The sequence below is a fragment of the Alternaria novae-zelandiae genome (genome assembly GCF_023758075.1).
Source record: "Alternaria novae-zelandiae strain BMP 2774 chromosome Unknown scaffold_10, whole genome shotgun sequence".
NCBI lineage: Eukaryota > Fungi > Ascomycota > Dothideomycetes > Pleosporales > Pleosporaceae > Alternaria > Alternaria novae-zelandiae.
The window spans coordinates 873,665-899,525 of record NW_026056970.1 but is presented as its reverse complement, the minus strand read 5'-3'; the positions used below and the strand labels follow the sequence as shown (position 1 = coordinate 899,525).

Genomic DNA, 25,861 nt, shown 5'->3' with positions numbered 1-25,861 from the left:
ATGAAAAGAAAGGGAAGTGACTCTATACTTATACACAGACCATCATCCCCTGATCATCAAACACGCAATCCAGTGCAGTGTCTCCATCGTGTTGTCCGGAGTCGCCAAGCGTGATCGACTAGGTGTGCACTTTGTCCTTCCGAATTGGGGGTCCGCTTCGGCTTGGCGAAGTCTTAACGAGAGTCCGCCCATCGTACCTTTGGCGCGCCGGTGCGTGCTAGGTGACCCTGTCCATGTAGGTACGTTATCTGCGTGTAGTATAAGCTTTCCGGCTATTTACCTCACAACGAATGTGAAGGACGAAGCTGATCTAGCGGTTGCTCCCGTATACCAGGATCAAGGCGAGTTTTGCCTCACAGCTGCAGTCTGCAGGTCCGCTTCTCCAGATCGTTGCTTTTTCGCCCCTGTCTCATTCTAGCTTAGGGCTGCGATCTCAGCCATCTCTTGTGCTTGAAACATGTCGGAAATAAGACTGTTTCCTCTCACGGCCTCAGGCAACCGTAACATAGCCGCCAAACATGGTTGTTTCTACTCGGGGTATGTCGCAACAAGGCCGTTACAGCGACGCTGTTCCCTAGACAGCAGGAGGTTGTGACGCCGTTCCATATCCTGGCTATAGTAAAGCCGAAGTACCATCGTATTTCCTTTGCCATAGTCTTGGTTCTCGTAGAGTCCATCGAATCGACGCGATCTTATCGCGCCGTCATGCGTTGTCTCCTGAAGAGGCAAGAGATTTTGCCACATGTGGTGTGCATACCGACACAAGCGCCGACCAGGTTCCTGTAACATCTCGTGGTAGGCGAACCACGATGCAGGCTGTGTATATTGCCCTACATGATCGGCATTGTACGTGATTTGTGCCATTTTGTCGGGGGACGAATAGTGTGTTGATGTTGGGTTAGGCGTGACTAGTACGCCAGTGGGGAAAAGGCAGGAGGATTGACCTGCCACAACGGATAGGTCCGCATGGGCTGCTAGCAAAACACTCGCGCACTTGGCCCCGGCATGCACATTGCGACGTCGGAGATGGCGAGCATTCAGGATGTCGCATTATGGCGTTCGCTGGGTGACACCGGCTCTGGGCCAGGAAAGGCAGGAGATGGAGGAGCTATTGGTAGGGCGGAGCTTTAACGTCTTGGCGACGCGCGCGTGAGCCGGCAGACTGCCGGAGGTAGTATCGATCTACACAACGGCGCTGAAACCTGCACATAGTATGGCTGGTATGGAGATCTCCAGTGCTCGCCGGTGGTTCACCGCATGTGAAGTGGTCGAGAAACAATGGCGGTCGAAACGTTGTGTTCAGCGCCCGGCCGCGTCCGCGTCCAGCCTCGGTACCATAGTCAACATAACTCTGCTTCGATAAGGCCACTGTATACGTAAATTGCTCTCGTCAACATGTCTCTTGATGCGCCGAGCATGAATGCCAGATAACGCCATGCAGACATACTAGCGCAGTGCCTTCAGCCTCATCCGGAGTCTGCGTCATATGCAAGGTACTTCGACTGTTGCCTTGCCTGCACACTATGCGTGGCGCAGCTGCTACTAATACTCCTGACACCATCTCAACTCTCTGCACTGCAATACCCATCACATCCAGAACGAATGCCAGCTGATTCGAAAGGTCGTCGCAACCTCTTGTGGGCATTTGGATTATTTTCTCTGATCCTGATATCATTCCACATCTTCTCGTCAAAAGAGATGGATAGCCTCCCCGCCCCTTTCACCATCGAAATCGATGGCAGTCCCATCGCCAAGGTCGACGGCAACGCCGAAGACAAGACGCATGCGAAAACAGGCACGGACGCAGCCGTCTTTGAACTCAAGGGCAGCCGTCTGCAGTGCGACGGTCACATTCTTGGACGAGCCATGGTAGAAGACCGTAGCTTCCTTCCAAAGCAAGTGTGGTGGTTCAAGGCAGACACCGATATGCCCGTGCATAAAGTTACTGCAAGCCAGGATGGTGATTCTTACCAACTGAAGTTCTCCAGTATGTGTATTGCGGTGATGTGATCATGCTCATACTGAAAACGTGCAGACGCGCCTCTGATGGTAGACGATGGAGGGGTCTTTGCGGATCTTCTTGGGGGTGAGTATCCTCCACTTTGGTATCGAAACGACTTCTAACATTCCCAGATAACCCATCTAAAGTGGTCTTGAAGATGCAGTCGTAGTCATGGAGTGGTGGAATGCGGAAGTATACATGCTGGTTAAGGTTTATGGCATGTGCTGGTAGGCGTTTTGGTATGACGTCACGCGCCATGACATGTCACCAGCTGAGCAGCTGCACGACCGGCATTCCTGCAGATCAGCCGTATTTTTTCATGGTACACGATGTATGCATCTAGACTATCTTTCATAATTGAATATATTCTTTCATGCTCTCCTCGCCGTCTCAATTGTAGACCTTTGGCTGTTAAAGTAGAGTGGAGTATTCCCGACTAGTAGGTCTATGACGGAAAGGCCTAGCGGCCATACGTGAAACCATGTCTCAGAACAAAAGGAGACATGGCCGCCGTACCACGTAAAGATCGATAAGTGTACCCTACACTTCCTCCGCACGCCGTAACAGAAGTATTCCGAGGTTTTGGGCACCTCTGTTGCTCATCGCGCGCAATTGGCCCTTCATGAGTAATCCACGGCAAAAGTAACACCCCAACTTGGGTCGAGCCCCAAGAATTCCTTGTACTCTTCCACAACATGGGGCAGGCGAACGAAGCCCGATCCCATCCAGTCGAGCGCGTACTTCTCCTTGAGAACAATGCGCATGGGCAAGTTGGAGGATCGGACCTCGTAACGGCTGATTTGCAACTTAACCTGCGTAACGCGGTGTTGTTTGATGTAACTGACCCAGGTCGCATTGTCGGTATTCATGAGAGCTGTGAACGAGTCCATGGTGAGCTTTTCAACATTGGGTTGGGCAGCTTTGGGCGTTATGATGTACTCGGGGAACCGGTGCCTGAACTTGAGAAGTGGGAGGACATCAACGCGTTTCAAGCAGTCCATTCTGATCCAGAGACGCAGGGTGCCAGTCGTTTTGGAATAACCCTTGATCCGTTTCCGAACGTCTTCGCTTAATCGTGACCCTCCGCGTAACACCGGAAAGAACGCTTTGAAGTAACCATCCAGTGCAAAGAGCGGGAACTGATGGGTGGATAGCCACAAAGGACGAAACTCAGTACGGATGAGAGAACAGACTTGCGTCAAGCCGATGTAAGGAAGGGGTTTCGCTTGGGTGATGGCAGGTGCTTTTTCCTCAATCGCTTTTCCGCGTCTGGATTTCTTTGGCTTTTCATGGGTATTAGGGAAGCAGCGGAAGCTCCATTCGATCGCCATTCCATAAATCCGGTTGCGCAACTCTGTATGGGGTCAGTACAACAACTCGAGCACTACGCCGATGGTAGAGACTAACCTCCTGGTAGGTCCATGAATCTGAACACCTGATCCGGATTTACAACCCATGGATCGTCCGCCTTGTTGGCTTCCGGTACGGAGACATCTTTCTTGGTGGATGCTGCTGCCTTCCGCCGTTTGTTTGGGGGCTCGGAGCTGCTATTGCCAATGGCTCGCTTCATGCCAGCGCTCTTGCCTGCGCCTTTGCTGTCGACCGCCTGTACTGTCTTCGCGTTCCATCTACGGGCCCTATATCACATATATTAGCTACTATAACAGATCATAGTCGATCGCAACACTCAACAATACTTACTTGGCCGGCATGGGAGGCGTCATTAGTGGTGTAAGGTTGGTGGATGCAGGAGAGATGTTGCAAGAGTGAGGCTCGATGTCGCGGGGTGCGTGGGCATGGTATGGGCCGAGCTCGGACCCCCGTCAGAGAGGGCGGTGGATACGCGGTCACTCCCGCGGCTGGTGCCTAGTTGCATTGTGATCGGTGTATGCAATTCTGATTCGCTTGTTCGTGGGGATAGCTGTTTGCTCAAGCGGTTGCGTGACGATGCTGGCACATGCAACCCGTAGGTACCGTACACTTGCGGATATTCGCACTCTATTCCTCGAAACTGTTCATAATAAGCCACCGACATGAACGCGAAATGGCTCGGATTTCTCATCTCACGAGAAGGACATAAGCGAAGTCATTGAGGGTAGGTAAGACGTCTTATTGGACCCACTGTCAATACAGTGTTAGCTAGGGCTTCTGGTATTTCTTTTTATGAGATACGAACAACCACCTTTCTAAGTTATCAGACGCCGGCAGTGACTTCTGGCATGTCGACCAGCCAGTTCTCCCAAAATCTGAAACCGTCGATGCCCTGCTCGCGGCACAGTGCGCCGGCTTCTTCAGTCATCTCCAACTCTTCCGTCGCGACTCCAACGCTCCAGCCGAATCGCTCTGCTGTTTCTTGAGCAGTGACACCCCTGCCAAATGCTTGCCAGTCCCAGGTGACTTCCATGCTTGGTGGTGCTTGATGTAGCGTCTTGAGCCATGCCAGCAGACTCGCAATGGTCTTCTCATCGGTGCGATCGCGTCCTTGTACGACGAGCAACCCGCTCTTGAACTGACGGAGGCGCACGGGAAGTTTCAACGTATCCCACATTCGAGCTGCCTTCTCAAAGTCGGCCGGGCTTACGAGCTCAACACCACCTCTTGCGCGGTTGAAGACAGCCCATAAATCTACCAAAGTCATAATACCGCCCTCTTTCCTGAGTATACCTCGAGTGTCGTCTGTGAGCCATTCTGCCAAGTTTCTTGACAGCTCCGATACGTATAGCGACTCAGAGCCAGACCCCGTACCGAGCATGTCTTTTGTTGTCACTAGGCCGAGTGCGGAAGCGGACTGAGATGCTAAAGCGTTGGCTTCCGAGCTGCCGTTAGTCCCCAGATTGGCCTGTGATGCAAACTGTTCTGCCAGTGCTATGATCTCTTTCGCGGAAGTCATAAGCGCATCGAGGTCTTCGAAAGCGCTCCCAATCATAGCCTCGTTATTCTGTCTCTGCTCCAGGCCTCTTCGCTCCAGCCCCGCAATGCCGACCACGCGAGGTCGTTCGACCTCCATTGATGAAGCGTCAGAGTTGGCTGTGTAGCTGTCGTTAAAATTACCGGAAGACGGCCGTGGCTTGGGAATCGGTGGGGCGCTTTGAAGCAGCCACTTGCGCTGGACTAATGCGTTCTTCAGGCGCTCGAAAAATATCGGTCCTCCACCGGCGCGGAAAGATATCTTGATGCATTCGACAGACTCGGACTGCAAAGGTGAAGACAAGGTCGGGCCTGGAGATTGCGGTCTAGTAGGTTCTTGAAGCATGTCCAACCTCTTATCTATGGCTGTTGTCAAGGATGCACCACATATCTCGCAGTTGAGCAGAGAAGGATGATTCTGGTAGGTACATCTTGGGCATGACGACGTTCCTCCTGCGCTTGCGGGAGCAGGAACGCTACCCTTTGTGTCTTTGGGAGGTGGCCCAGGCGCTGGTCTATTTGAGATGGCTGCTATGGCTGCCTTGACTACATGCACGGTCGGCGGCTTAATTCCACATGCTAGACAAGGCGGTATGGGTGTACGTGATGCGAGCGCGGGGTCGAAGTTGGACGGGACCGGGTTCGAGAAAGAGCAGATAGGGCACACCCAGGTCGCGCTCGCTGGGGGCGGCGGTGCCGGACTACTGTGTCGCGGAAGAGTTAACGACGATGTGGCCTGAGGATGCGAGGGAACGGACGCGCCACGCGTCAACTGCTTCAGGGGCTTTGGATATAATGTGATCTTGGGCGACGACTTGAGGAAGCCGGCCTGTATGTCGTTAGTGTCGGGTGCCTCTACTTTGCACGCAGAGGGATGCACACATAGAATTCTGGTTTCTCGACGTCCTTGAGGAAGATAGCGACGGAGCTCTTGCGCGGCTCGCTATGATCGACATAGCAGACGCGATGCGACGTCAAGTATGACTGGCCATTCTGGTACTGGGGGATCTTGAATTTCCTATGTGCCTGGTCAGCGGCGTATAAGAGCCCTGGGGAGCATGCGCGTACCCCTCATAGAGCCCTACGGCGTCTTGGACGAAAAGCAGCGTCTCCTCCGGCAGGAGCGACGGGCGCAGTGCGGTTGTGAGGTCGAGTTGATGCAGGAACATTCAGACCATTCGCAAGTTGGAAAATGCGAGGTACGTCCATCGCATTGGGTCGAGTCGACGATGACCCGATCCCGCCTGCATTCACCAGGCCCGAGCCCAGCAGTCGTCATTGGCCAGGGCTAGCTTGCTTGCGGCTAGACCCACGCTAGTTGTCGCCAAGCAAAGCGCGACCACTGCGACGCAAATCAGTCGAGCGGGCCGTCGCTTCACTCTCTCTCACCTCCACAACAATAGATCCATCCCCGCGCCATCTCTCCCACATCTCTTTTTCTCGCCTTTACCTACTCACACAACAGTCAACCTGGTTTTCACTTCTTTTGATTTGCTTGCCTGCTTATGTCGTTGCCCTCTGCCACTGTAGCCTGGTCCCGGCCAATGCAGTCACCCGCGTATAACGCAGTCAACCCACGCACCACACTCCAACCTGCGCCCGCGCCTGTTAGTCTCCTCACTTATACGAGAGTTCCAATCCACGCTCACACCCGCCAGCAGCCAGTCATGGCCCCGGAAGCTCCGAAGAAGAAGGTCGAGTGGCCTCCCGCCGTCCGCGAATACGTTAGGCGTGCTTTCGATCCGCAAAACGCCATCCCAGGCATCTCCCAAGCAGACATGCAGGCGCGATTAAAGACAACCATCGGTTGGTTCGCCGAGCGCAACTCGCACGACACTGTTCATTGGCCTACATTCCCTCTTCCCCAAGAGCTTCTCATGGAGGAACGAAGGGCGGCGGCTCTTGGAATGCCTGCTACTGCTGTTCCCAACGGCATACACCCTGCATACATGAATGGCTCAGCCGCACACACTAACACATCTCCAACGCAATCAAAGAAGCGCAATGCCCACGAAGCTGAGGATGCACAAGTCGAGCAAACACAAGCCAATGTTCCACCGTGGCGCAAAACTAACCTAGCATCTCGTATGACCTTTGCCGACGGACACAACGAAAAGCGCCAGAAGAAGAACGCCCTCTCGGATGCCGCAAGTAAGTTTGACCAGGCTGAGCTTGACAAGCGACGACAGCGCTTCCAGCTCGGCAACAATGGCACCAAGACGACGCCCCCATGGGGCTCATCGCGTAAGGATGAAGACGAAATGCCCACTGGACCTGTTGTTGGAACGAACGAAAATCTCGAGAAAAGCTACTTCCGCCTTACGGCCCCGCCCAAAGCTGAAACCGTCCGACCGCTCCATGTGCTCAAGAAGACCTTGGCCATGCTTGTGGAGAAGTGGAAGGCGGAAAAGAACTACAACTACATCTGTAATCAATTCAAGTCACTCCGCCAGGATCTTACTGTTCAGCACATCAAGAACGCCTTTACTGTCAAGGTGTATGAGATCCACGCCCGGATATCATTAGAAAAGGGGGATTTGGGTGAGTATAATCAGTGCCAGACGCAGCTGAAGGCACTGTATGCGCAGAACTTGGGAGGCAACCCGGCTGAGTTCAAGGCGTACCGCATTCTCTACTTCGTATATACGTGCAACAAGACCGACATGAACGACATGTTGGCAGAATTAACCCTCGCAGACAAATCCCACCCATGGATCAAGCATGCTCTGGATGTTCGGTCTTCGCTTGCCCTTGGCAATTATCATAAGTTTTTCAGACTGTACCTCGAAGCAGAGAACATGGGCGCTTATCTCATGGACATGTTCGTCGAGCGTGAGCGCCTCAATGCTCTAGCTAATATGTCCAGAGGGTATGTATACAGATTCCAAATCGTGCAGGTCTTTTGCTAACAAGCTGTAGATATGTAAATGTCACACTCCGCTTCCTCACTGACGAACTTGGTTTCGACAACGATGAGATATGCCGTGAATTCCTCGAAACCCACGGTGCACAAAACGTCATTGAAGACAAAGGCGACGGTCAATATCGTGTCAGGATCCGAGAAGCCGCATCTCAATTCGAAAGCCTGCGTGCCGCCGCATTCAGCAAAGTAGACATCAAGGGCCAAATATGAATCGACATCGGAGCCAGCACAAACTTCTTTTCATCTTCTGCAGTATCATTATCCCGATTCCGAGTTATTCATTTGCACTAATTCACCACGATACCCTGCGCCATATGGCACGTCACGCGTGTCTCGAACTGCGACCTTCCGGTATCGATTGCTTCTTTCCCGATGTCAGTAGTCGGAACATGGGGTTTCCGCCTCATGCGTTGGATGCGCGGAATCTTCTAGTGTGCTTCTCATACATGCAACGTCTCAGATGTTGTTCATCACCTACCAAAATGGATTTTGGTAAACTTACGGTACGTCATGGGCGTGCATGAAGGAAGTGGGTTGGAAAACAAAATGGGGTAGAGTGGACTTGGTCTAGATGGCTATGTAGGATGTGAGCCCACTGGCTCGGTTGTGGTGGTCCCTGTGTCACAGAGAGTTCGGCTCGGGTGCGTCCGAGTGCACGTGGGGTTGGGAAGACGGGCATTACGACGGCATGCTCTACGGATGTGCGAAGATCGAACGACAATGTGGTCATATCGTGGGCCATCAGGTGACGACTGCTGGGTTTTGGAGTATGCATTGTCTGGGCTGTGGCGGGGTCTGCTCCTTTTGGAAGATTGGCTAGAGGCGCTCTGAGCGAGCCAATGAGATGGCGGAAGAGGGTTCCGAGGCTGTGATTGGGTAGGGTGCAATTGTTCAGCGGCAGTTGGCGCTAGTCACACCCGCTGGAAGTATCTAGGGCGTTCGTATAGTTGTTAATGCATTGGTTCACGAAGTTTGTGTTGAGAGTGTGAGCGCGTGTGAACCGCGTGGTGAGGATTACGGGAGACTACGACGCCACGCAGGGCGAGAATGTTTCAGTCGGGCCGCGTCCAGCATCAACCATGAGGATAACATTTGAAGAGGAGTATGGATGACTGACAGGAGAGGGGCGTCGAGATTGGGTTTGCATGTGGAAATGATGACACGGCCAACGTAGGCATTAGCATTGTGGGCTAGCCCGGTGGATGATTGGTCGCGAAGGCATAAATGCAGCGCGGATGTTGGGGGCTGCGCCGGTGTGCGGTGACAGAGGCGGAAATGTGGTGGACCTGCAGCTAGGCGTTTGGCAGGCTGATGGTGTGGGATGCTCCACCGTGTCGGGCATAATTGTATTTTAGTAGAGATTCCACATTCCTGGCCGGGAGCAAGTCAGCGCACGCAAACAAAGGTCGAAGGAATTCGCCGCCTTGCGCTACCCGCCGCAGTTCGTTTGTTCCGAAGCGTGCCAGGCATAGAGTGTGACGCGAGAGACGAATCGCCAAGTGGTTGCAGCTGGCAGGGCTGGGATCCCTCGCGGCGTGAAAGCACCCACTCATTTCTTGTTCCTCTAGTGACTGCGCCTCTGGCAGTACCTGACGACGACGACGTTGGCCGCCTATCTAAGTAGCCTCACCATTGTCTCTGAGGGCCGGTGCGCGATTCAAATTCACCCTCCTCCGCCGCGTACTCGCCCCCGCACGCACACGCCGCATTCCCGGGCGACAGTCACAGTAGCAGGACCCCCGAGTTCCACGTCGAGCGCTCGCCTCCTGACCTCTCCTCTGCTTCCCCGTCTGCTGCCGCGCAAGGTTGCGTTCACTCTGCACGATGAAGGTGCGTTGCCTGCTTGCTTTTGCCGCCACGGCCGCCGCTGCGCCCGTCGAGTCACGCTCCGCATACGTACGTGCTAACGGTGCTGCTCTAGTTCCGCAGGAGTATGAAGAGTGAGAAGGACAACCGCCCGCACCACATTTCCATCCCGCCCAAGGACGCTATAGCCATTGTCCCGCCAAAAAAGGTACGTAGATCAGCGTTGGGGTGCTTGGGGTGCTTGGGCCCCACTCTGCTTCTTCACGCGGCGTGCGCGCATGAGGGCAGGGCAGGCGTTTGGTGTTGTCGACACAGGCGCATTGTGTGGGCGCCTGCGCCTGCGCAGCAAACATGCGCCTGTGTCGACGACAGAGCAAGCCGCGACATGTCGCTATATCATGATGCGCGCGCCCCGGCACCCGCTTCCCGATAGGGCAGATGAGCGCGAAGCTAACAGCCATCTCATTTCAGGTCATAAAAGCCCTCTACGACTACAAGCCCGCCGACCCGAGCCCAAATTCTGGCTACCTTGGCTTTTCCCAGGGCGACTTTCTGCACGTCGTCGGGCGCGAAGACGACAGCGACTGGTACGAGGCCTGCAATCCCCTGCACGGCACCCGCGGACTGGTACCCGTTTCCTACTTTGAGGGCGTAGGCAAGACAGTGCGCGACAGTGGTGGCTCCGCGCCGCGCTCCTCCACTCCCCAGCAGCCGCAACACCAGCAGCAACCGCAGCAACAACAGCAACAACAGCCCCACGACTCAGGCTACCAAGAACGCATCACGAGCCCGCAGCCCTCGGCACAGGACTTCATGACCCAGCAAATGCGCATGTCGCGCGGAGGCGGCCGCGGCGCCATGGTCTACGGCATCGTCATCTACGACTTCAAGGCAGAGAGGCCGGACGAGCTAGAGGCCAAGGAGGGCGAGGCTATCATCGTCATCGCACAGTCGAACCCCGAATGGTTTGTCGCAAAGCCGATAACGCGACTCGGCGGTCCTGGCCTCATCCCCGTATCCTTCATCGAAATCCGCGATATGACGACCGGTCAGGCCGTCGCCGACACACAGGCAGCAGTCACAGCCGCGGGCGTCCCCAAGGTCGAAGAGTGGAAGAAGATGGCGGCCGACTACAAGAACGGCAGCATACCGCTCGGAAAGCTCGAGACGAATTCTGGACAGTCGCTGCAGCAGGGCATGGAGCGCATGAGCGTTCGGAGCAACGGCGGGCACAACAAGGCTGGCTCGGTAAGTCCTCTACATGCGGGTGTGCTTTTCACGGCTGACAGCGTACAGGTCTCCCACTCACGCAACGGCTCCGTGGCGCAACAGCCAAGAAACCAATACCGCACATCCGACAATCTGCTTGCACCCTGGAGGGCATGCGTGCCACGCTACTGTTTCGCCGACGATATCTTTTGGTTCATCATCGAGTGCCAGATGGAGGACGGCCGGCACTGGGAGTTGCAGCGACTGTACCAGGACTTTTACGACCTGCAGATACAGCTGATAGCAACGTACCCAGTCGAAGCGGGCACAAGTGGCTCTGGCGAGCGAACGCTGCCCTTCATGCCTGGGCCTGTCACCTACGTAACCGACAACATTTCCAATGGGCGCCGCGCCAACCTCGACGAATACATAAAGAACCTCCTCAAGCTAGGACCGCACATCACACAAGGTCACCTCGTCAAGGGCTTTTTTGCGCCAAGACAGGGCGACTACGAGATAGACCCCGACATCGTTGATGCGGAAGAGTACCGCCTTTCGCAACAATCACACCAGTCATCGAACCCCTCACACGGGACGAGCAGGCAGTCGTCCGCAGATCAGTTGCAGGCCACAACACCCGTCACACCCTATTCAACTGGATCCAACTACCCCTCTCATCAGCGTGGTCAATCTACGGCCTCGCAGGCATACTCATCGAATCTGAACCCCCCACCCATGAATCACACCCACTCCTCTTCATCCACCGCTACCAGCACAGGCACGTCTTCTGGTCTCAAGATCAAGGCCTGGATCGGAGAAAACGATTGCGTCGTCATACGTATCAATTCGCACAAGTTCGCCGACCTCTACAGTAAGCTTGTCCAGAGAACAGTAATGGATCGCCCCGGTGAGCCACATAACAAGCTTTGGGTCCAATGGATCCAATACACGTACGACGAGGACGACGAGGACGACGGGGACAACATAAGAGAAACCCCCCACCCGATTAGAGATGACAAAGAGCTACAGGACGCAATTCAAAAAAACCCCAACCCCAAGTTTCTGGAGCTCAGAGTCACGACAGCGTAGTAACGGATAAGCAACGGAACCGGCCATCTTCACCTCAATTCACTTCGCTTCTATTTAATTGCTCTTGGTTTTCTTCTTTTACAACAACCGTTGTTCTCCCCCGTAGCTCTCTCAAGGCTACTATTCTCTATTCCCCCACTTTCGGCGTTGCAAAAGGTTTTCACGGCTTCCAAAGAGCAGTCTAACTGGCGTTGTTGGGCGTTCTGCGGAGCAATGAAGTGCATGACGGCAGGCGCGGGATATTTTTACTGGATTTGTGTTTCTTTCGAGACTTTGGATCTATCACAAAGATGTTCGATTTGTTTGGATAGGGGGGTGTTGGATTGCTTGACTTGCGTCATGGAGGGTTCTGGATGATATACACAATTGGATGAAATGCGGGGAGAGGGAGATAGCGTGATGGATGGGGATGTGAGGAGGGAGAGGCAAAATGAGAGACATCTTGCGTGCAGCTTATCTTATTCTTTCATTGGCATGTGTGAGGTTTGGAGTAGCCAGCAGCTCTCACGAAGCGATTCCGGCGAGCTAACCGTTTGAATCTTGGGGTACTTCTGTCCCCACGTGCTAGCTGGCGTGGCAGGAGCAGCCCCGGGTGGTTCGGAACTGGGTCAAGGCAACTTCCTTGTCAGTGAACCATCTAGGCCTCAACTCCATTGCTTACTGCTACGCAATCTTACAGCGAGGTGACATTCCGATGCAAAGATACGATGGCTGATTCTCTATCTAGACTTCTTGTTAGGCAGCCGCTGCCCAACCTGCGACCCTTGTGCCACAGCCCGATCACAGACAGCCGTCATCTCGTTACATCGCAAGCGAATCTCCCCCACTACGTAGGCTGACAAGCCACCGGGGCCCCAGCACTGAGTGGGGCTTGGGAAAGCTCGTTCATCAATGCTTCGGCTTATGAACAGATAGACTCACCAGTTCGCAGTCGTGGATAACTACGACTTATAATGAGATGGCGTACCGGCAACGAGTCTACTCGCGACAGCTTGACGCCCACCAGGGTTGGAATATGGTCATGAGCTCGGTCTTGGACATGGGCCGAGAAGTCGTGCTGCATTCGGGTGGCACAGTTGCATGGTTGCTGCCTTCTACCCCTCTATCCTCAGCCTTGTCCATCATCTCTTCACATCACATAGCGCTTGAGCGACGACAAATTATCGGAAACCTGCCATTTTTTGCCCAATGGTGTACCAACAGAGATCACGATACTGAACATCACCAGATCCACGATGGAAGCAGTCAACGCCTTGTTACCAATGGGTTCCTGCGCCAACAACGACATCAAGCGCAGCCATCGGATATGCTATAACTGTGCCAAAATACCTTGGGACACGCTATTTGGCCCAGAGATCCGTCTAGAGCCAGAAATCGACGTCTGGGATGATTTAGTGTTTCACAGAAGCAAAGTTGACCAAAAAGCAGAGTGTCGAATCTGCCGATTCTTCGCAAAGGTTCTCAAAGATTGCGTCCTGGGTACCAAAAATGGACGACGCTTCGAGATAACTCCTCATTATGCCGCTGGTTTGGGCTTGGATCTTCCGTCAGCATTTCTCGAAGTCGACCATTCGGCGCCCGAGCATGCCGACCATTTCGGTGGCATCGTACTTGCCTGCCAACCAACATCTCAGGTGACTCGAGAAGTGTTAGAGAAAGCCTTCTCTAGATATGCAATCCCTAAAGATCTACCAACGGTGAAGAAGCCGTTGCTAGACACTGGCCAAACTCTATATCCAGCTGGCGTTAACGCTGCTCTCTTGAAGTCTTGGCTGGATATCTGCATCGAAAAACATGGCCACCAGTGTCGCCCAAGACCGACCGATGGTCTGAAGGATTTAGAAGTCATTGATTGTGAGCATCGAAGGGTCGTTCCTGCGCCGCCTGCATGTCGATACGCAGCATTGTCGTATGTCTGGGGCCAAGAAGGCAAGAAGGTCGGCTCGACCAACACCCGGGAGATTACCCCAAAAACTGTCGAAGACGCTATTGAGACAACCTTATTATTGGGATACAGATACCTCTGGGTCGACCGATATGTAGGTAGACCTCAGTGCCTTGCAATCCCTGCTTCAGTCTGCTAAATGTTCAGTGCATCGATCAGTCCGACGCACACGCGAAGCAACACCAAATTATGCAGATGGCAGATATATATGCAGCAGCGCAGTTTACCATCTTCGCTGCGGCTGGCAATGACTCGAATCATGGGCTTCCTGGAGTACGGCCACACTCTCGGGGCTTCTCCTCCTATTGCGCATCCACGAGATCTGTGCGGTTATACCATTTACCTCAAACAAGCCCCAGCTGGAACCTTCGAAAGTTGGCATCATCTTCGTGGGCTTCGCGAGCGTGGTAAGACGTCCGGTCATCACACCATGCTCATAACGAGCTGACTATGCGTTCAGGACCTTCCAAGAGTGTTACTTCTCAAAACGGCGTCTCTTTTTCACCGACAGACAAGTCATCTTCATTTGTGGCACAGACTCCTACTACGAGGCAGATAGACCCCATGGCGGCGGCGGCCCCTCCGAGGACGCTCACCGGGAACTACCAGGGTGGTTTGCCAACACCGCAAAACTCGAGGCGGCTGCCACGATGATTGCGTCAATGGAGGTATTGAGGCAATACAGCGCTCGCAAATTATCCTTCGAAGCAGATGCGCTCAACGCCATAACTGGTGCGATGAACTCTTACGCCAGATTCGGTGTTCAGCACATCTGGGGAGTCCCTTGGAAACGCTCCTCGGCAGACTACTCACCTGGTTTAAAGGACTTTCTCTCAACTAGCCGCAGTGTTAGACGGGATATCGACATAGCATTATTGTGGAACCACGACGAGCCAGGCATGCGCCGCGAAGGTTTCCCCAGTTGGTCGCCCCTCGGATGGAAAAACCCAATCCGATGGTACTTTCGGAGCATACGCGGCCGGTCAACCTACGTCTCACCGGAAGCAAAAATTGTACAAGTAAAGTCCAACAAGGACTTCCACAAGCTGTATGCTCCAGCTAACCCCGACGAATACACACCAGAAGAACTCTCGCAGTACCTCAAAGTAGAAGCACGAACCGCAATGTGCAATTTCCAGTTCGCAACTCAGGACAAGGGGTATGGCAAAAACCAATCAGGGATTGAAATACCACTGGGTAATGGATGGAATGCTATCGCGGAGGTGTATTGGGACCTTCCTCCGGACAAGGGAAACGAAACGTTGTTGAAGTGTGTTCTATTGCCCGGGGCAGAATTTACCAAATCCACCGTGGACAAGTTGCACGCTCATGTTCTCATACTTGAGCAACACGGAAACCATTACAAACGAATAGGTATCACTCGACTGCCCGCAAATTTTGGCGAGCACTGTGATAACTATAACACTCCAACCTTTGGTCTCGTGAACAAGTTCAACCGTATCTTTGGACCACAGTTCAGAGAAGGTTCACCTTATTACGCAGAAACAGAAATTCCGTCTACTGCGATGCCAGACTGCTGCTGGTGGGATCACTTCCAGCCGGAGACTATAATCCTTGGCTAAGGAAAACTTTGTGGTCTCACGTCTTCACGTTAGCTTATCTTGCCCTGACCTTTATGGTAGTAATGATTCAGTATTTCAAATCCTAATCATGGCCACGATACCCCATTCACGTTTCTTTTGCACCCGCTACGGCCCTGTCACACTCCCATCCGTCCCCACAATCACCGTCCTCGGTGCACATGCCATAAACAAATGCTCGTCCTCCGCAATCTTCTTCGCCGCCTCCGGTGCGCTGATGATGCTCATGAACGTCAACGCATGCGTCATGTCTCGAAACTGCATGGTTGCCATGGAGTCGTAGTCGACGGGGGAGCTGGCGTTTACAAAGGCAGGGTTACCGCCAACGTAGTATCTTGTGTGGATGACGGGGAAGTTTGAGCCCGTGAGCGACTTGACGAGTGGGATGTGGACGTTGTCGTAGTGGTCGGCGTATTGGGTTAGGTTGAGGCCCGGGAGCATGGTGCCGAAGACGAGGGCGGTGAAGTAGGGGAGCACCATCTTGGAGGTTTTTCGCAGTGCGGGATAGGTTGGGACTGCTATCGTAGAAAACGTAGGAAGTATAGAAGGTGTATGGGTATGGTGATGGTGAGGAGGGTACGTCCGAGGTATCGAGGAGTGAATGGTACCTTCTTATATCGCTATCTCAATCTTCTCCCAACGCCGTTGGAAGGAGCGATAAGTTCATTTAAATGCCCTGTTGGCTCTAACTGCCACGAGCGTACATTCCACGGGGCTTCTCGGTAGAATGCATAAGCCAGCATTCCAGCCGGACGCCACCACCGAGGGCTTTCCGAATGTATCGATTATACAAGAACGTATACCCAGCTAGAACGCCTAGTATACCATGCCTATGTCGCTTCGGGGATGGATCGCGAGGCGAGACATTTCCAAGGTTACCATGAGGGTTATCCAACTCCACTATTATCGGAGTTGTCGGAGCAATCGCGCTTCCGTACATCATGTTACGACCCACGAATCCTTGTGAGATGGGTTGTTTCCGCTCGCAGTCGCGGCGGTTCTTTTGTTGACCGTTCCTAGAGGATCTCGGACTAGGCTGGATTGAGGAGCGTACGCGAAAGTGCGGGGCCAAGGCGGCGGCCGGATCGCGGCAATTGGTGCACAATTGGGAGACGTGGCAGAGAGACGCGCATTACACCCGAGTGCGAAGATGTAAGCGGGCATGAAAGGTAATGGCGAGTATTGTAGGTATCCATGGATGTTTTGAAATCGTTACTTATCGATAAGGAGACATGCGAGACGCGCGACAATGGTCGCAGTCGATTCGGCGGGCCGATGACAGCGCAGCCAGACCCACATTGCGCATGGACGGTAGCGGTAGTAGGAGAAGGGCCGCTCAAGAACATACAATAGACGCTCCTGTCCGCACGACATCTCCTGCTCTCTAAGCTACATAACTTCACGAGCGCAATCTTGAACATGGCCCAGGTGCGCAGCCATGGGCCAAATAACTCTGGGCAGCAGAACACGCCACTTCTACTCGTAGTCGCGACTTCCTCGCGAACGCCAATGTGCACCTTAACACTGCAACAGCATTGTGAGGCTGGTAGTCCTCAGCGTTCTCAATATGTCCAAATGTATACCTAGATACCCGCCAGGCCATGCAATCGAATCCCTGCCAGCTGAAGCGAGCTGACAATGGCTGATGACCGGAGGCTGAGCAGCCGTGGCACTCATCACCCCACCAAGGCATCAGTTCGCGCATTATCCAGGCTCAGCTTGATGCCATCCAAAACTCATACTCCATAACTACTCAATCTCCAGGACAAGTACACGACTAGATCAACATACCCTCTCGTAATACAGCTGTTTCGCACACCAGTGAGATGTTTGGCCTCCAACGCGACTCGAAACGCCACCACGGTCACCACCTTACACCCCAGGACGCCGACGCAGATCGAACCCGCAGAAGGCGGCACAAGACTTCTTCGGGTGACAATGGGAGAACACACGATCCACCGATCCGAGGGTATCGTTCCGATGATGAACCAAGGCGCCGACATAGGCATGACGGAGACAAAAATCGACATCGCGCCAGCTCTTCGCACCACCCAAAGGATCACGACCGCCGCAAACAAGACTCATCTAGCGATACCGAAGATGATTCGGTGCCGGTAATAATCGAAGTTGAGCGCGAGAGAACTCGCTCGACCAAAGAACGTTGCGGCGAGCACCGTTTTGATGATTTCTTGGATGAGCGCCGCCATAATCCTGCACCAAAACAAACGTTATCTGGTTCATCAATTCCCCCCTCAGTCTCTACTTCTCAGGCGCGCATACGGCTAGATGAACTTGACAGTCGTCCGTCTTCATCAGGTCACAATCGGGCTTTCAACGTGAATGCAAAGCTCCCACGCCTTTCTATCTCCCCATATCCTACCGCATATTCACAAATCCGGCCCAATGCTGAGATTCCTGACGAATCAAAATCAGGAGTAGGCGAAGATTGGCACAGACCTCGAGCGGCTTCGGCAGCTTCAACTCCCTCGTCAAGGATCCGGTCGTGGGCCTCATCGTCACCTAGCTCCGGAATACTGGGCCCGAAAACATACCAGTATCAGTCACTACAGCCTGCTGAAATTCGATTAGTCAAGATCCTACCTGAGACGATGTCGAAGCTAAGATGTGAAATCACTCACACATCGCTTCAAAGCCTGCCAGAGTACACTGCTATCTCGGTAAGTCATTGCCACAGTCTGGCAACATCCACTAACATCGAGCTTGCAAAGTATGCTTGGGGCGACGGGATTGACACGACATCCCTCATCGTAGAGGGGGCTGCAATACCTGTTGCTGTCAGTCTTTACGATGCGCTGAGGGCGGTCCGTCGCAAGAAAGAAGACATCTTTGTATGGGTTGATGCGCTCTGCATCGACCAGCAGAACAGAGACGAGAGAGCTACACAAGTTCGATTGATGGGTCAGATCTACAGCGGTGCAGTGTCAGTAGCCATTTGGATAGGACCGGAGCATGACGAGAGTGCATTGGCACTAGAACTACTGCACAGTGTGGCTGAAAATTCGATCGACTCGCAACATATCAGGTCCACCCGCAACCCAGACTCTCTGGCGCTCTTGAATTTATTCAAGAGAGATTACTGGAAGCGGCTATGGGGTAACTAGCCACGCTGCAATATGTCAATGATTCGTACTGACCAGGATTAAGTCGTTCAAGAGGTGCTTCTCGGGCATAACAAGTTGGTATATTGCGGGCATTCAGTGTTTCCCTGGGAAATATACTTGAAGGCCGGGGAAATCTTCTGGGACCAAGAGAGCGACCCGCATAACCGCCAAGGACCAACCAGCTTCCCAGACCGCGAAACCCTAGAGCAAATTGGAGATGAGTCACTATTAGAGGTAATGCGAGCATGCAGGAAGAAGCTGAGCGAGAATCCCCGCGACAAAGTTTTCGGCATTCTGGGTCTGCTTTCGGACGCTACACAACGCGTTTTCCCAGTCGACTACAGTCAGTCAGTCAAGACGGTCTACACAGATGTGGTCGACCACCTGATCTCGACTACTGAAAAGCTCGATGTGATCCGCGAAGCAATACACTTCCCCCTGCACGTCAATTCTACAGGTCTCCCCAGCTGGTGCCCTGATTGGTCGCACATCCCAGAGGTGCCTGGCCTCGGGCGTACTCTCAACTTTGCAGCTTCCAGTAACGTAAATGGCCCTACTAAGGCTCAGTATTGGTTTCACGATGAACGGCGAAAGCTCGAAATCTCCGCAATCAGGATCGACACAATCATAGCAACAGGTGTTGCTGTAGGCACGTTCTGTTCTGCTCAAGACTACCTGACAGCCTTTCTACAATGGCGCGCAATGCTGCTGCATGAACTAAATGTGGGAGAAGGCAATGATACCGATCCAATTCACAGCTCTTTCTGTAGGACGCTATGTCTTGGACAAGTGCCGCTAGAATGGAGCCAGTCAGGCATGTGGCACGGCCTCTGTTACCACGTCTTCGCAGCTCTTATTCGCGAAAGAATGCCTCGCCTACCACTGGACAAAGACCTTGAACGTCACGTGAGCACAACGGGGCTCATTGAGCCCAAACTACGGCGCACGTTCTTGCAAGACCATCTCGGTAACCGTATGATGGGACGTAGCCTGTGTATTACAGAAGGCGGCTTGATTGGTATGGGCTCGGGCTACATGAAAGCAGAAGATGTTGTTGTCGTTCCGTTTGGTTGTTCCGCACCTATCCTGCTCCGCCCGGAGGGCCGTCGCAACGAGTATAGGTACGTGGGTGACGTCTATATCGACGGGTACATGCACGGCGAAGCCCTGGCTCAAATGGAAGCAAGAGATCCGAGGAGAGTAGTTTCTAAGTACATGCTCTGTTGAGGTACGGACGGTTTTCTCGGGCTATGGATCTTACGGCTGTACCACGGCGTTTTGGCGATCTCGATGCACCCAGTCAGTCTATAATATGGAAAACAGCCAGATCTGTCACATACGACCACAGGATCATGAAATCAGCGCTTCCCGTTCGCTCAGCGGTACTTAAGCAAGATACCGGCGCATTAGTACTCGGGTGGGTGACCACCGGGGAATACGCGCTGTTGTATGTTTTTGTCAAAAAGACCGTTTTTTTTTTGGAGCCGCCAACGCGGGTTTTCCGCCCCCAAATTGCCCAGGTTTCGCCCTATCGCTTGGCAACCACTCACCGCACGCGTTACACAGCCACGACAGGCTCTAAGATGAGATAAACGCCTGGCCCCAAAGATCCTCCGCCAACTAACTTAATAAGTATAGAAGCACCTGCCAGCTGTAATCCCGTTATAACCAACCTCGGTCCCCCCTCGCACTAGGATGGCCATGCGTCTGCTCCTCCGCCTTGCAGATCTATCTTATCTCAACCTTAGTACAGGATGTTCTCAAAAGCTCTCCTTCTTTCTTCCTCCATCACAGTAGTCTATGCGCAATCATGTTACTGGCGCGACGGCGGGCAACCAAATCCCCAGTACCAGCCCTGCTCCAACGACACTTCAGACCCGCTCAGCCACATCTGTTGCAACATTAACGTAGTCAATGGCGAGGGAGGCTGGGACAGCTGTCTTCCGAACGGCCTATGCAGGGCTAGCACTGGAGACAATAACTTCATCTATTTTAGAGAGTCCTGTACATTGTCGGACTGGGAAGCCGGAGGCTGCCAGGAACTATGTACGAACACAGTACGATCGCGCCCTACACCTTGACTTTATGAAAGCTTACATCAACACACAGCCAAATCAAAGAAGTGGAGACGTGAATGTCACTCCCTGTGATGGTACCGATTCGTCTGAGTACTGGTGCTGTGGCAACTCGACCGCTTGCTGTGGTGACGATGCTAGTTTTGGGAAGGAAAAAGTCGATCGTGTGTTCCTGGGCATAATCTCGACTTCTTCGATGTCTTCGATCGCGTCGTCTACTAGCACCTCGATTCCATTGAGCTCGTCCAGTTCCTCGAGCACTCCAACCCCATCGTCCACTACAACACCACCGAATGACGACAGTGGTGGCCTCTCGACAGGCGCGAAAGCCGGGATTGGTGTGGGTGCTGCTTTTGGTGTCATCGCGCTGCTTGCTCTGGGTGCTTTGATCGGAAGACGGTCATATAAGAAGAAGAAGGAAACCGCAGAGACGACAACCTACTACGAGCCAGTCAAATCAGAATTGTCATCAGAGTATAGGCACGAAGCTCCTACCAAGGACGTTTTCCTGCACGAGGCTCCGGTCCCGCAAAGGCCTGTGGAATTGCCTGGTGTTCCAATTAGACCTCAAGAGTTGCCTGGCTCTGGACGATAGGAAGATTTTGTAGATTAATCAGCTCTATGCTAGATAAGTTCCCATTTAGATAGTCTCCCCGTAGGGCGCGCCCTCAAGTTTGAACCCACCGGGCTGCAACTTTTGAAAGACAGCAGCGGGATCGTACTTGTTCGCAATCGACTTGAGCTTTGCCAACTTCTCGTCTCCGTAGCTCGGAATCACATTCTGGTACGGTCCAGCATAGTTGAGGTAGATGAATTCGGTGTACAAATTCCGGTCCTTCGCCTCAGCCTTGGCGGCGTTCATCAAATCCAGTGCGGCTTTGTTTAGCTGTTCATCCTTGGACGCGTCGTCCCAGACCACGTAAAGCAGAGTATGCATGAGTGGACCGTCGGCAGGGGAGAGACCAAGTGCGTTGCCGCCCTTCTTGCTCATCTGCTTCATAGCCGGCACGGTGAAGGCTTGGAACGCCAGAGCGCCCTGGTCCGCCAGCGGGCCTACGTCCTTCTCGTGACGCGCTTGCAGCCAGGCCATGAACTCCCTGTCGAGCTTGTATGTGGCTGCCCAGAATGCATAGCGGCGGCCTCCAGGCATTTGGTTGGTGAGCATGACCGTGTCGTTTGCCAAGGTTCTGTTCAAAGTATTTGCCATGAGTGGAGGGATGTCAAGGTACTTCTGCAGAATAGCAGGTGGGTTGGTTTCGTCAACGGGCTCGAGATACTCCAGTTGGATTTGGGCTGCCGCGTTGCCCGCTGTCACAGCAAATGACAAGATCTGGGCTGATTTCGGGTCTTCGGTAGCGCCCTCAGCCATTGATGCAAAAGCGTCGATCAGCGCTGGGTAGCTGGCCTGCGTATGAACTCGGGTGCCGCCCCACATCAAACCCTGGGGAATTGTCTCCAGCTCAAATCTTGTAACGATACCGAAGTTGTTGCCGCCTCCGCGAAGGGCCCAATACAGATCAGGGAACAGAGTTGGCGTGACCTTCAAGATAATTCCCGATGCAGTTACAACCTCGTAAGACGCAACATTATCGCATGCGTATCCGTAGATACTGGACTGGTGGGAGATGCCGCCACCAAGAACAAGACCGAGGCCTACATCCGATGCGCGCCCACCAATGACAGCGAGGTTGTGCTCTCCAAGCTTTGTATATACCGCCCCCCATCGGTTTCCGGGTCCGATGAATGCAGTCTTTTTGTTGCTGGAAAGTGTGATCTCGTTCATCGCCTCCATGGTAATGGTTATGCCACCCTCAATGCTAGATGCGCCCGGGAACGCGGTGTGTCCTCCACCCTTGACTGCAAAGGGACATTGTGTGAGACGGGATACTAATATCGTCGTCGATACGTCGATCGCCTTCGAAGGCCGGAAAACGCAGGCTGGGTTGACAAAGGCTGCCTGGTTGGACCAGTATCCGCTCGTGAAGGTATCGTAGGATTCTGAACCGCTAGAAAGTAGCTTGCTTCCGAAGATGAGCTTTAGTGAGCTACACTGTTGAGCATGTTAGCTGGAGTCTCCTACAAAAATGGCGTTACAGATTCCTTACAGCGGCGGTACACGGGCTAGAGAGTGAGCGCTTCTCGACCAAAGCAGCCAAGTCGGGAAGAGCAGAGACGTTGACGCCATTGGCGAAGAGGGCTTCCGTGACGTTGAAGTCAGTAGGCTCGAAGGCGTCCTGGGCGACTGCGTTGCCAGCGAGGGCTCCAGATATGGCAAGGAACAAAGCCTTCATGTTGGGCTTGGATTGTAGGTTCGGTGGAAAGAAGCTGGAGCTTTCCAGAGCTATTTATTGCTGGAAAGACATTGATTCTGCGCGTCGTTTAGCAACCTTACCTGGGCAGACGTCTCCTTGCGCTTTGCGACTTCAAGGGAATCCGAAGGATCATAATTTGTTGTCTAGAAGCGCCGCAGTATGAAAACCATGCTTAGCCGCATACCGCGCCGCAATTCGGTTCTGCCGTGGAACCTGCATCGAAGAGGTGGCGCTGCCTGAGGCGAATGAGCATACTTCAATCTCGGAGCATTGGCTCAAGAAGAGTCGCGTGCAGGTACGCGCATGTGCAGGAGCTTGTGCGATGGAACACGCAGATGCAAGTCCATTCTCGCGTACGCGATGGAGTCCTTGGTGTCTGTACCTAGTTAAGCATGAATGGAAGCGAGATGCAACGTGGTAGATGAAGCACCCTCTACGCGTCCTAGGTAATTGGTGCTCAAATCGCCGGCTTCAATCCGACCTGTCGCTCTGATTGTTGCGCACAGGTAGCGTGCCTATCGAAAGAAGGTGGGTAGCACATTGTAGGCCAGATGAAAGTTGAAGGGCGACCCTTCCAGCCCATCACGCCCTTGTTTCGGGGAGAGTGGGCCGCACGGATGCTGAATAAGCGCTAGATCGCTCCGCGCCCTCCAACACTGTGCCTGGTGGCACCTGCACGCCACTCCGCGTCAACTCATCCATTGTCTTGGCAAAGGGATTGCTCTACCCGATAACACCTGCATCTTGATCTGCCGCAAGCGAAACGAACCGCAGTGTCATAGGAGCGTTTTATGCTCCGGAGGCAGGCGAGTAGAACAGCGACGGCACGGCTTTCGGCAGGCGCAAGCGACATCTCCAGTGCCACTATTCATCCACGGAGAGTCTTGTGCGCTATCCATCTTATCCTACTCTTGTACAGGAGGGGAACGTGTATCTTTGGTGCATGGCTCTTACTCTGCGTCGTTCTTCCAGAATTGACCAACCTTATTAATTCGGTCATGGACAAGTCCACGCTGCTGTCAACATGCAAGAGCAAGTTCGAGGGAGGTATCCTAAATTTACAACAGCGAGATCTTGGATAGCCCTGCCTACCCCTGACTACGATCAAGCAATCAGCGATTGTAGATCCGGTGCTGGAAATTGGTCATCGCCCTTTGGTCAATGTGATCCCCTCTACCGGTAGACACGAAACCTGAGGGTGGTCTTACGCCGCATGCTCGCATGCACTGACACGACAATGATATCGAATAACTATCACGTCTCGGAGCTTGCTCCGACAATCAATGACCGATACTCTCCATTGTATCTTTGTTGTCTTTGTTTACTTCCGGTTCACACCATATCAGCAACGATGTCGGCAAAAACGAACGGTTTCGCCCAGGGAACAGTGCTGAAGGTCGCATACTCTATGCTTGGCTTGACCAGCTCAGTTGTCCTTGCGAGGATTGGTCTCAACATCATCCAGCCGAGAAGGCTGACAGCCTCTGATTACTTTGTATTTGTCGCCTTCGCCATTTATGTGACAATGTGCGCTCTCTACATTGCATTGTCTCCCTATATGCAGAGAGTATATGCCGTCTCGAATCGAGAAATTCCGCCTTATCCAGACTTGCGGCATGATAGCATGATGATGGCGAAGATGGTGTTCATTGCCTTCTGCATGTTTTGGGCAGTGCTGTGGTCGATCAAACTATCTTTGCTGCTGCTTTATCGGAGATTATTGAATGGCATATCTCCGCGCTGGACCTTTGTGTGGTGGTGCATAGCTGGAATCTGCTTAGTGGTAAGATATCACAGTTGTGCAGACTTTGGTAGCACTCACTTGGACGACGGCTGACGTTGGAGACAGACTTTTGCTGGCAATTACGTTTTCTACTTTCAGTCATGCGGTACCATACCGGGCTTCTGGACAGGAGGATGTGTAAGTCCTTGTTGTGCACACGATACATACTGGGCTGCCTACTAACCACATCCCGCTCTAGACTGGCGAAGGTCCGCACCACACCCAGCTCGTCAGCCTATACTACTCCTTTGCCGCAGATACTTCAACAAATATGATGAGTATGTCGTATAGCATCTATACAAGTCTGTTCTATCTGCTGACTGTCGGCTTTCATAGTTATGGCGCTTCCAACATGGCTCACCTGGAATCTCCAGATGCCACGAAGCAAGAAAATATCAATCTTGTGTCTGTTCGCAACGGGTGTCGTTTGTATCCTCTTCGCCTGTCTCCGAGTCACGCAAGTTGCGATCAACGCATCAAAGCCCGAGGCTGTAGCCCAACCACTTGATCCCACTTGGCTCGCTATCTGGGGCATGGTGGAGTGTTCCATTGGTATGTCGGGACAGAAACTATTACATACAATCACTAATCTTGTTCCAGCTGTCATCATTGGCTGCTGCCCCGCATTCGCCGTTCTTCTCAACGCTTTCCGCGTCAATACCTCTTACGATTCGCGCGGTTACCGAAGACAGACTGATGGCTTCGCGGACAGAAGCAAGGGGAGTAGACTGGAGCTCAGACCTAGTGGAAACAACAGGTCTCCAAAGCCAATCTTTGAGCAAGGACTGGCGGAGCTACACTGGGCTGGCGCGCATAGTAGCCAGGAGGAATTGAGAGCGAAGCTTGATGGCATCATGATTTCGACCACGGTAACGCACGAACAAGACCTGATGGATATGTTGAGGAGGTCATAATGGATAATGTTGCGCATGGATGTCGCTTCCCACCACCAGACATTAATGCTCGCTGTCACGTAGAAATAGATATCTAGCGCGGCCGTTAGTCATATGCCTCGCTTCTTTCACCACTCTCCGATCACGGGTCATGTGCAGTGTTTCTCTCGTGGTGCTCTTGGATGATCTCTTCT

The 25,861-nt window shown here is 53.2% G+C and overlaps 8 protein-coding genes across 8 annotated transcripts; 4 read left to right on the top strand and 4 right to left on the bottom strand.

The window, feature by feature from the left end:
• Nucleotides 1-1,602: 1,602 nt before the first annotated feature.
• On the top strand, nt 1,603-2,171 carry J4E88_005654 (uncharacterized protein; the record flags this gene model as incomplete). The annotated part of the gene is made up of 3 exons (XM_049399288.1): nt 1,603-1,987; nt 2,036-2,086; nt 2,134-2,171. 3 exons carry the CDS (start codon nt 1,603-1,605, stop codon nt 2,169-2,171), a joined length of 474 nt encoding a protein of 157 aa, XP_049255079.1.
• Nucleotides 2,172-2,622: 451 nt separating this feature from the next.
• On the bottom strand, nt 2,623-3,714 carry J4E88_005653 (uncharacterized protein; the record flags this gene model as incomplete). Its single annotated transcript, XM_049399287.1, has 3 exons — nt 2,623-3,356; nt 3,410-3,639; nt 3,704-3,714. 3 exons carry the CDS (start codon nt 3,712-3,714, stop codon nt 2,623-2,625), a joined length of 975 nt encoding a protein of 324 aa, XP_049255078.1.
• A 482-nt stretch (nt 3,715-4,196) lies between these two features.
• Nucleotides 4,197-6,078, bottom strand: J4E88_005652 (uncharacterized protein; the record flags this gene model as incomplete). Its single annotated transcript, XM_049399286.1, has 3 exons — nt 4,197-5,738; nt 5,792-5,927; nt 5,978-6,078. 3 exons carry the CDS (start codon nt 6,076-6,078, stop codon nt 4,197-4,199), a joined length of 1,779 nt encoding a protein of 592 aa, XP_049255077.1.
• Nucleotides 6,079-6,576: 498 nt separating this feature from the next.
• On the top strand, nt 6,577-8,042 carry J4E88_005651 (uncharacterized protein; the record flags this gene model as incomplete). Its single annotated transcript, XM_049399285.1, has 2 exons — nt 6,577-7,778; nt 7,829-8,042. 2 exons carry the CDS (start codon nt 6,577-6,579, stop codon nt 8,040-8,042), a joined length of 1,416 nt encoding a protein of 471 aa, XP_049255076.1.
• Nucleotides 8,043-9,656: 1,614 nt separating this feature from the next.
• On the top strand, nt 9,657-11,936 carry J4E88_005650 (uncharacterized protein; the record flags this gene model as incomplete). Its single annotated transcript, XM_049399284.1, has 4 exons — nt 9,657-9,662; nt 9,754-9,846; nt 10,110-10,886; nt 10,935-11,936. The coding sequence occupies 4 exons, from the start codon at nt 9,657-9,659 to the stop codon at nt 11,934-11,936; spliced, it is 1,878 nt and encodes a 625-aa protein (XP_049255075.1).
• Nucleotides 11,937-15,590: 3,654 nt separating this feature from the next.
• J4E88_005649 (uncharacterized protein) lies at nt 15,591-15,962 on the bottom strand (the record flags this gene model as incomplete). The annotated part of the gene is made up of 1 exon (XM_049399283.1): nt 15,591-15,962. The coding sequence occupies one exon, from the start codon at nt 15,960-15,962 to the stop codon at nt 15,591-15,593; it is 372 nt and encodes a 123-aa protein (XP_049255074.1).
• A 5,357-nt stretch (nt 15,963-21,319) lies between these two features.
• Nucleotides 21,320-22,970, bottom strand: J4E88_005648 (uncharacterized protein; the record flags this gene model as incomplete). Its single annotated transcript, XM_049399282.1, has 2 exons — nt 21,320-22,729; nt 22,785-22,970. The coding sequence occupies 2 exons, from the start codon at nt 22,968-22,970 to the stop codon at nt 21,320-21,322; spliced, it is 1,596 nt and encodes a 531-aa protein (XP_049255073.1).
• Nucleotides 22,971-25,112: 2,142 nt separating this feature from the next.
• On the top strand, nt 25,113-25,688 carry J4E88_005647 (uncharacterized protein; the record flags this gene model as incomplete). The annotated part of the gene is made up of 2 exons (XM_049399281.1): nt 25,113-25,326; nt 25,375-25,688. 2 exons carry the CDS (start codon nt 25,113-25,115, stop codon nt 25,686-25,688), a joined length of 528 nt encoding a protein of 175 aa, XP_049255072.1.
• Nucleotides 25,689-25,861: the final 173 nt, after the last annotated feature.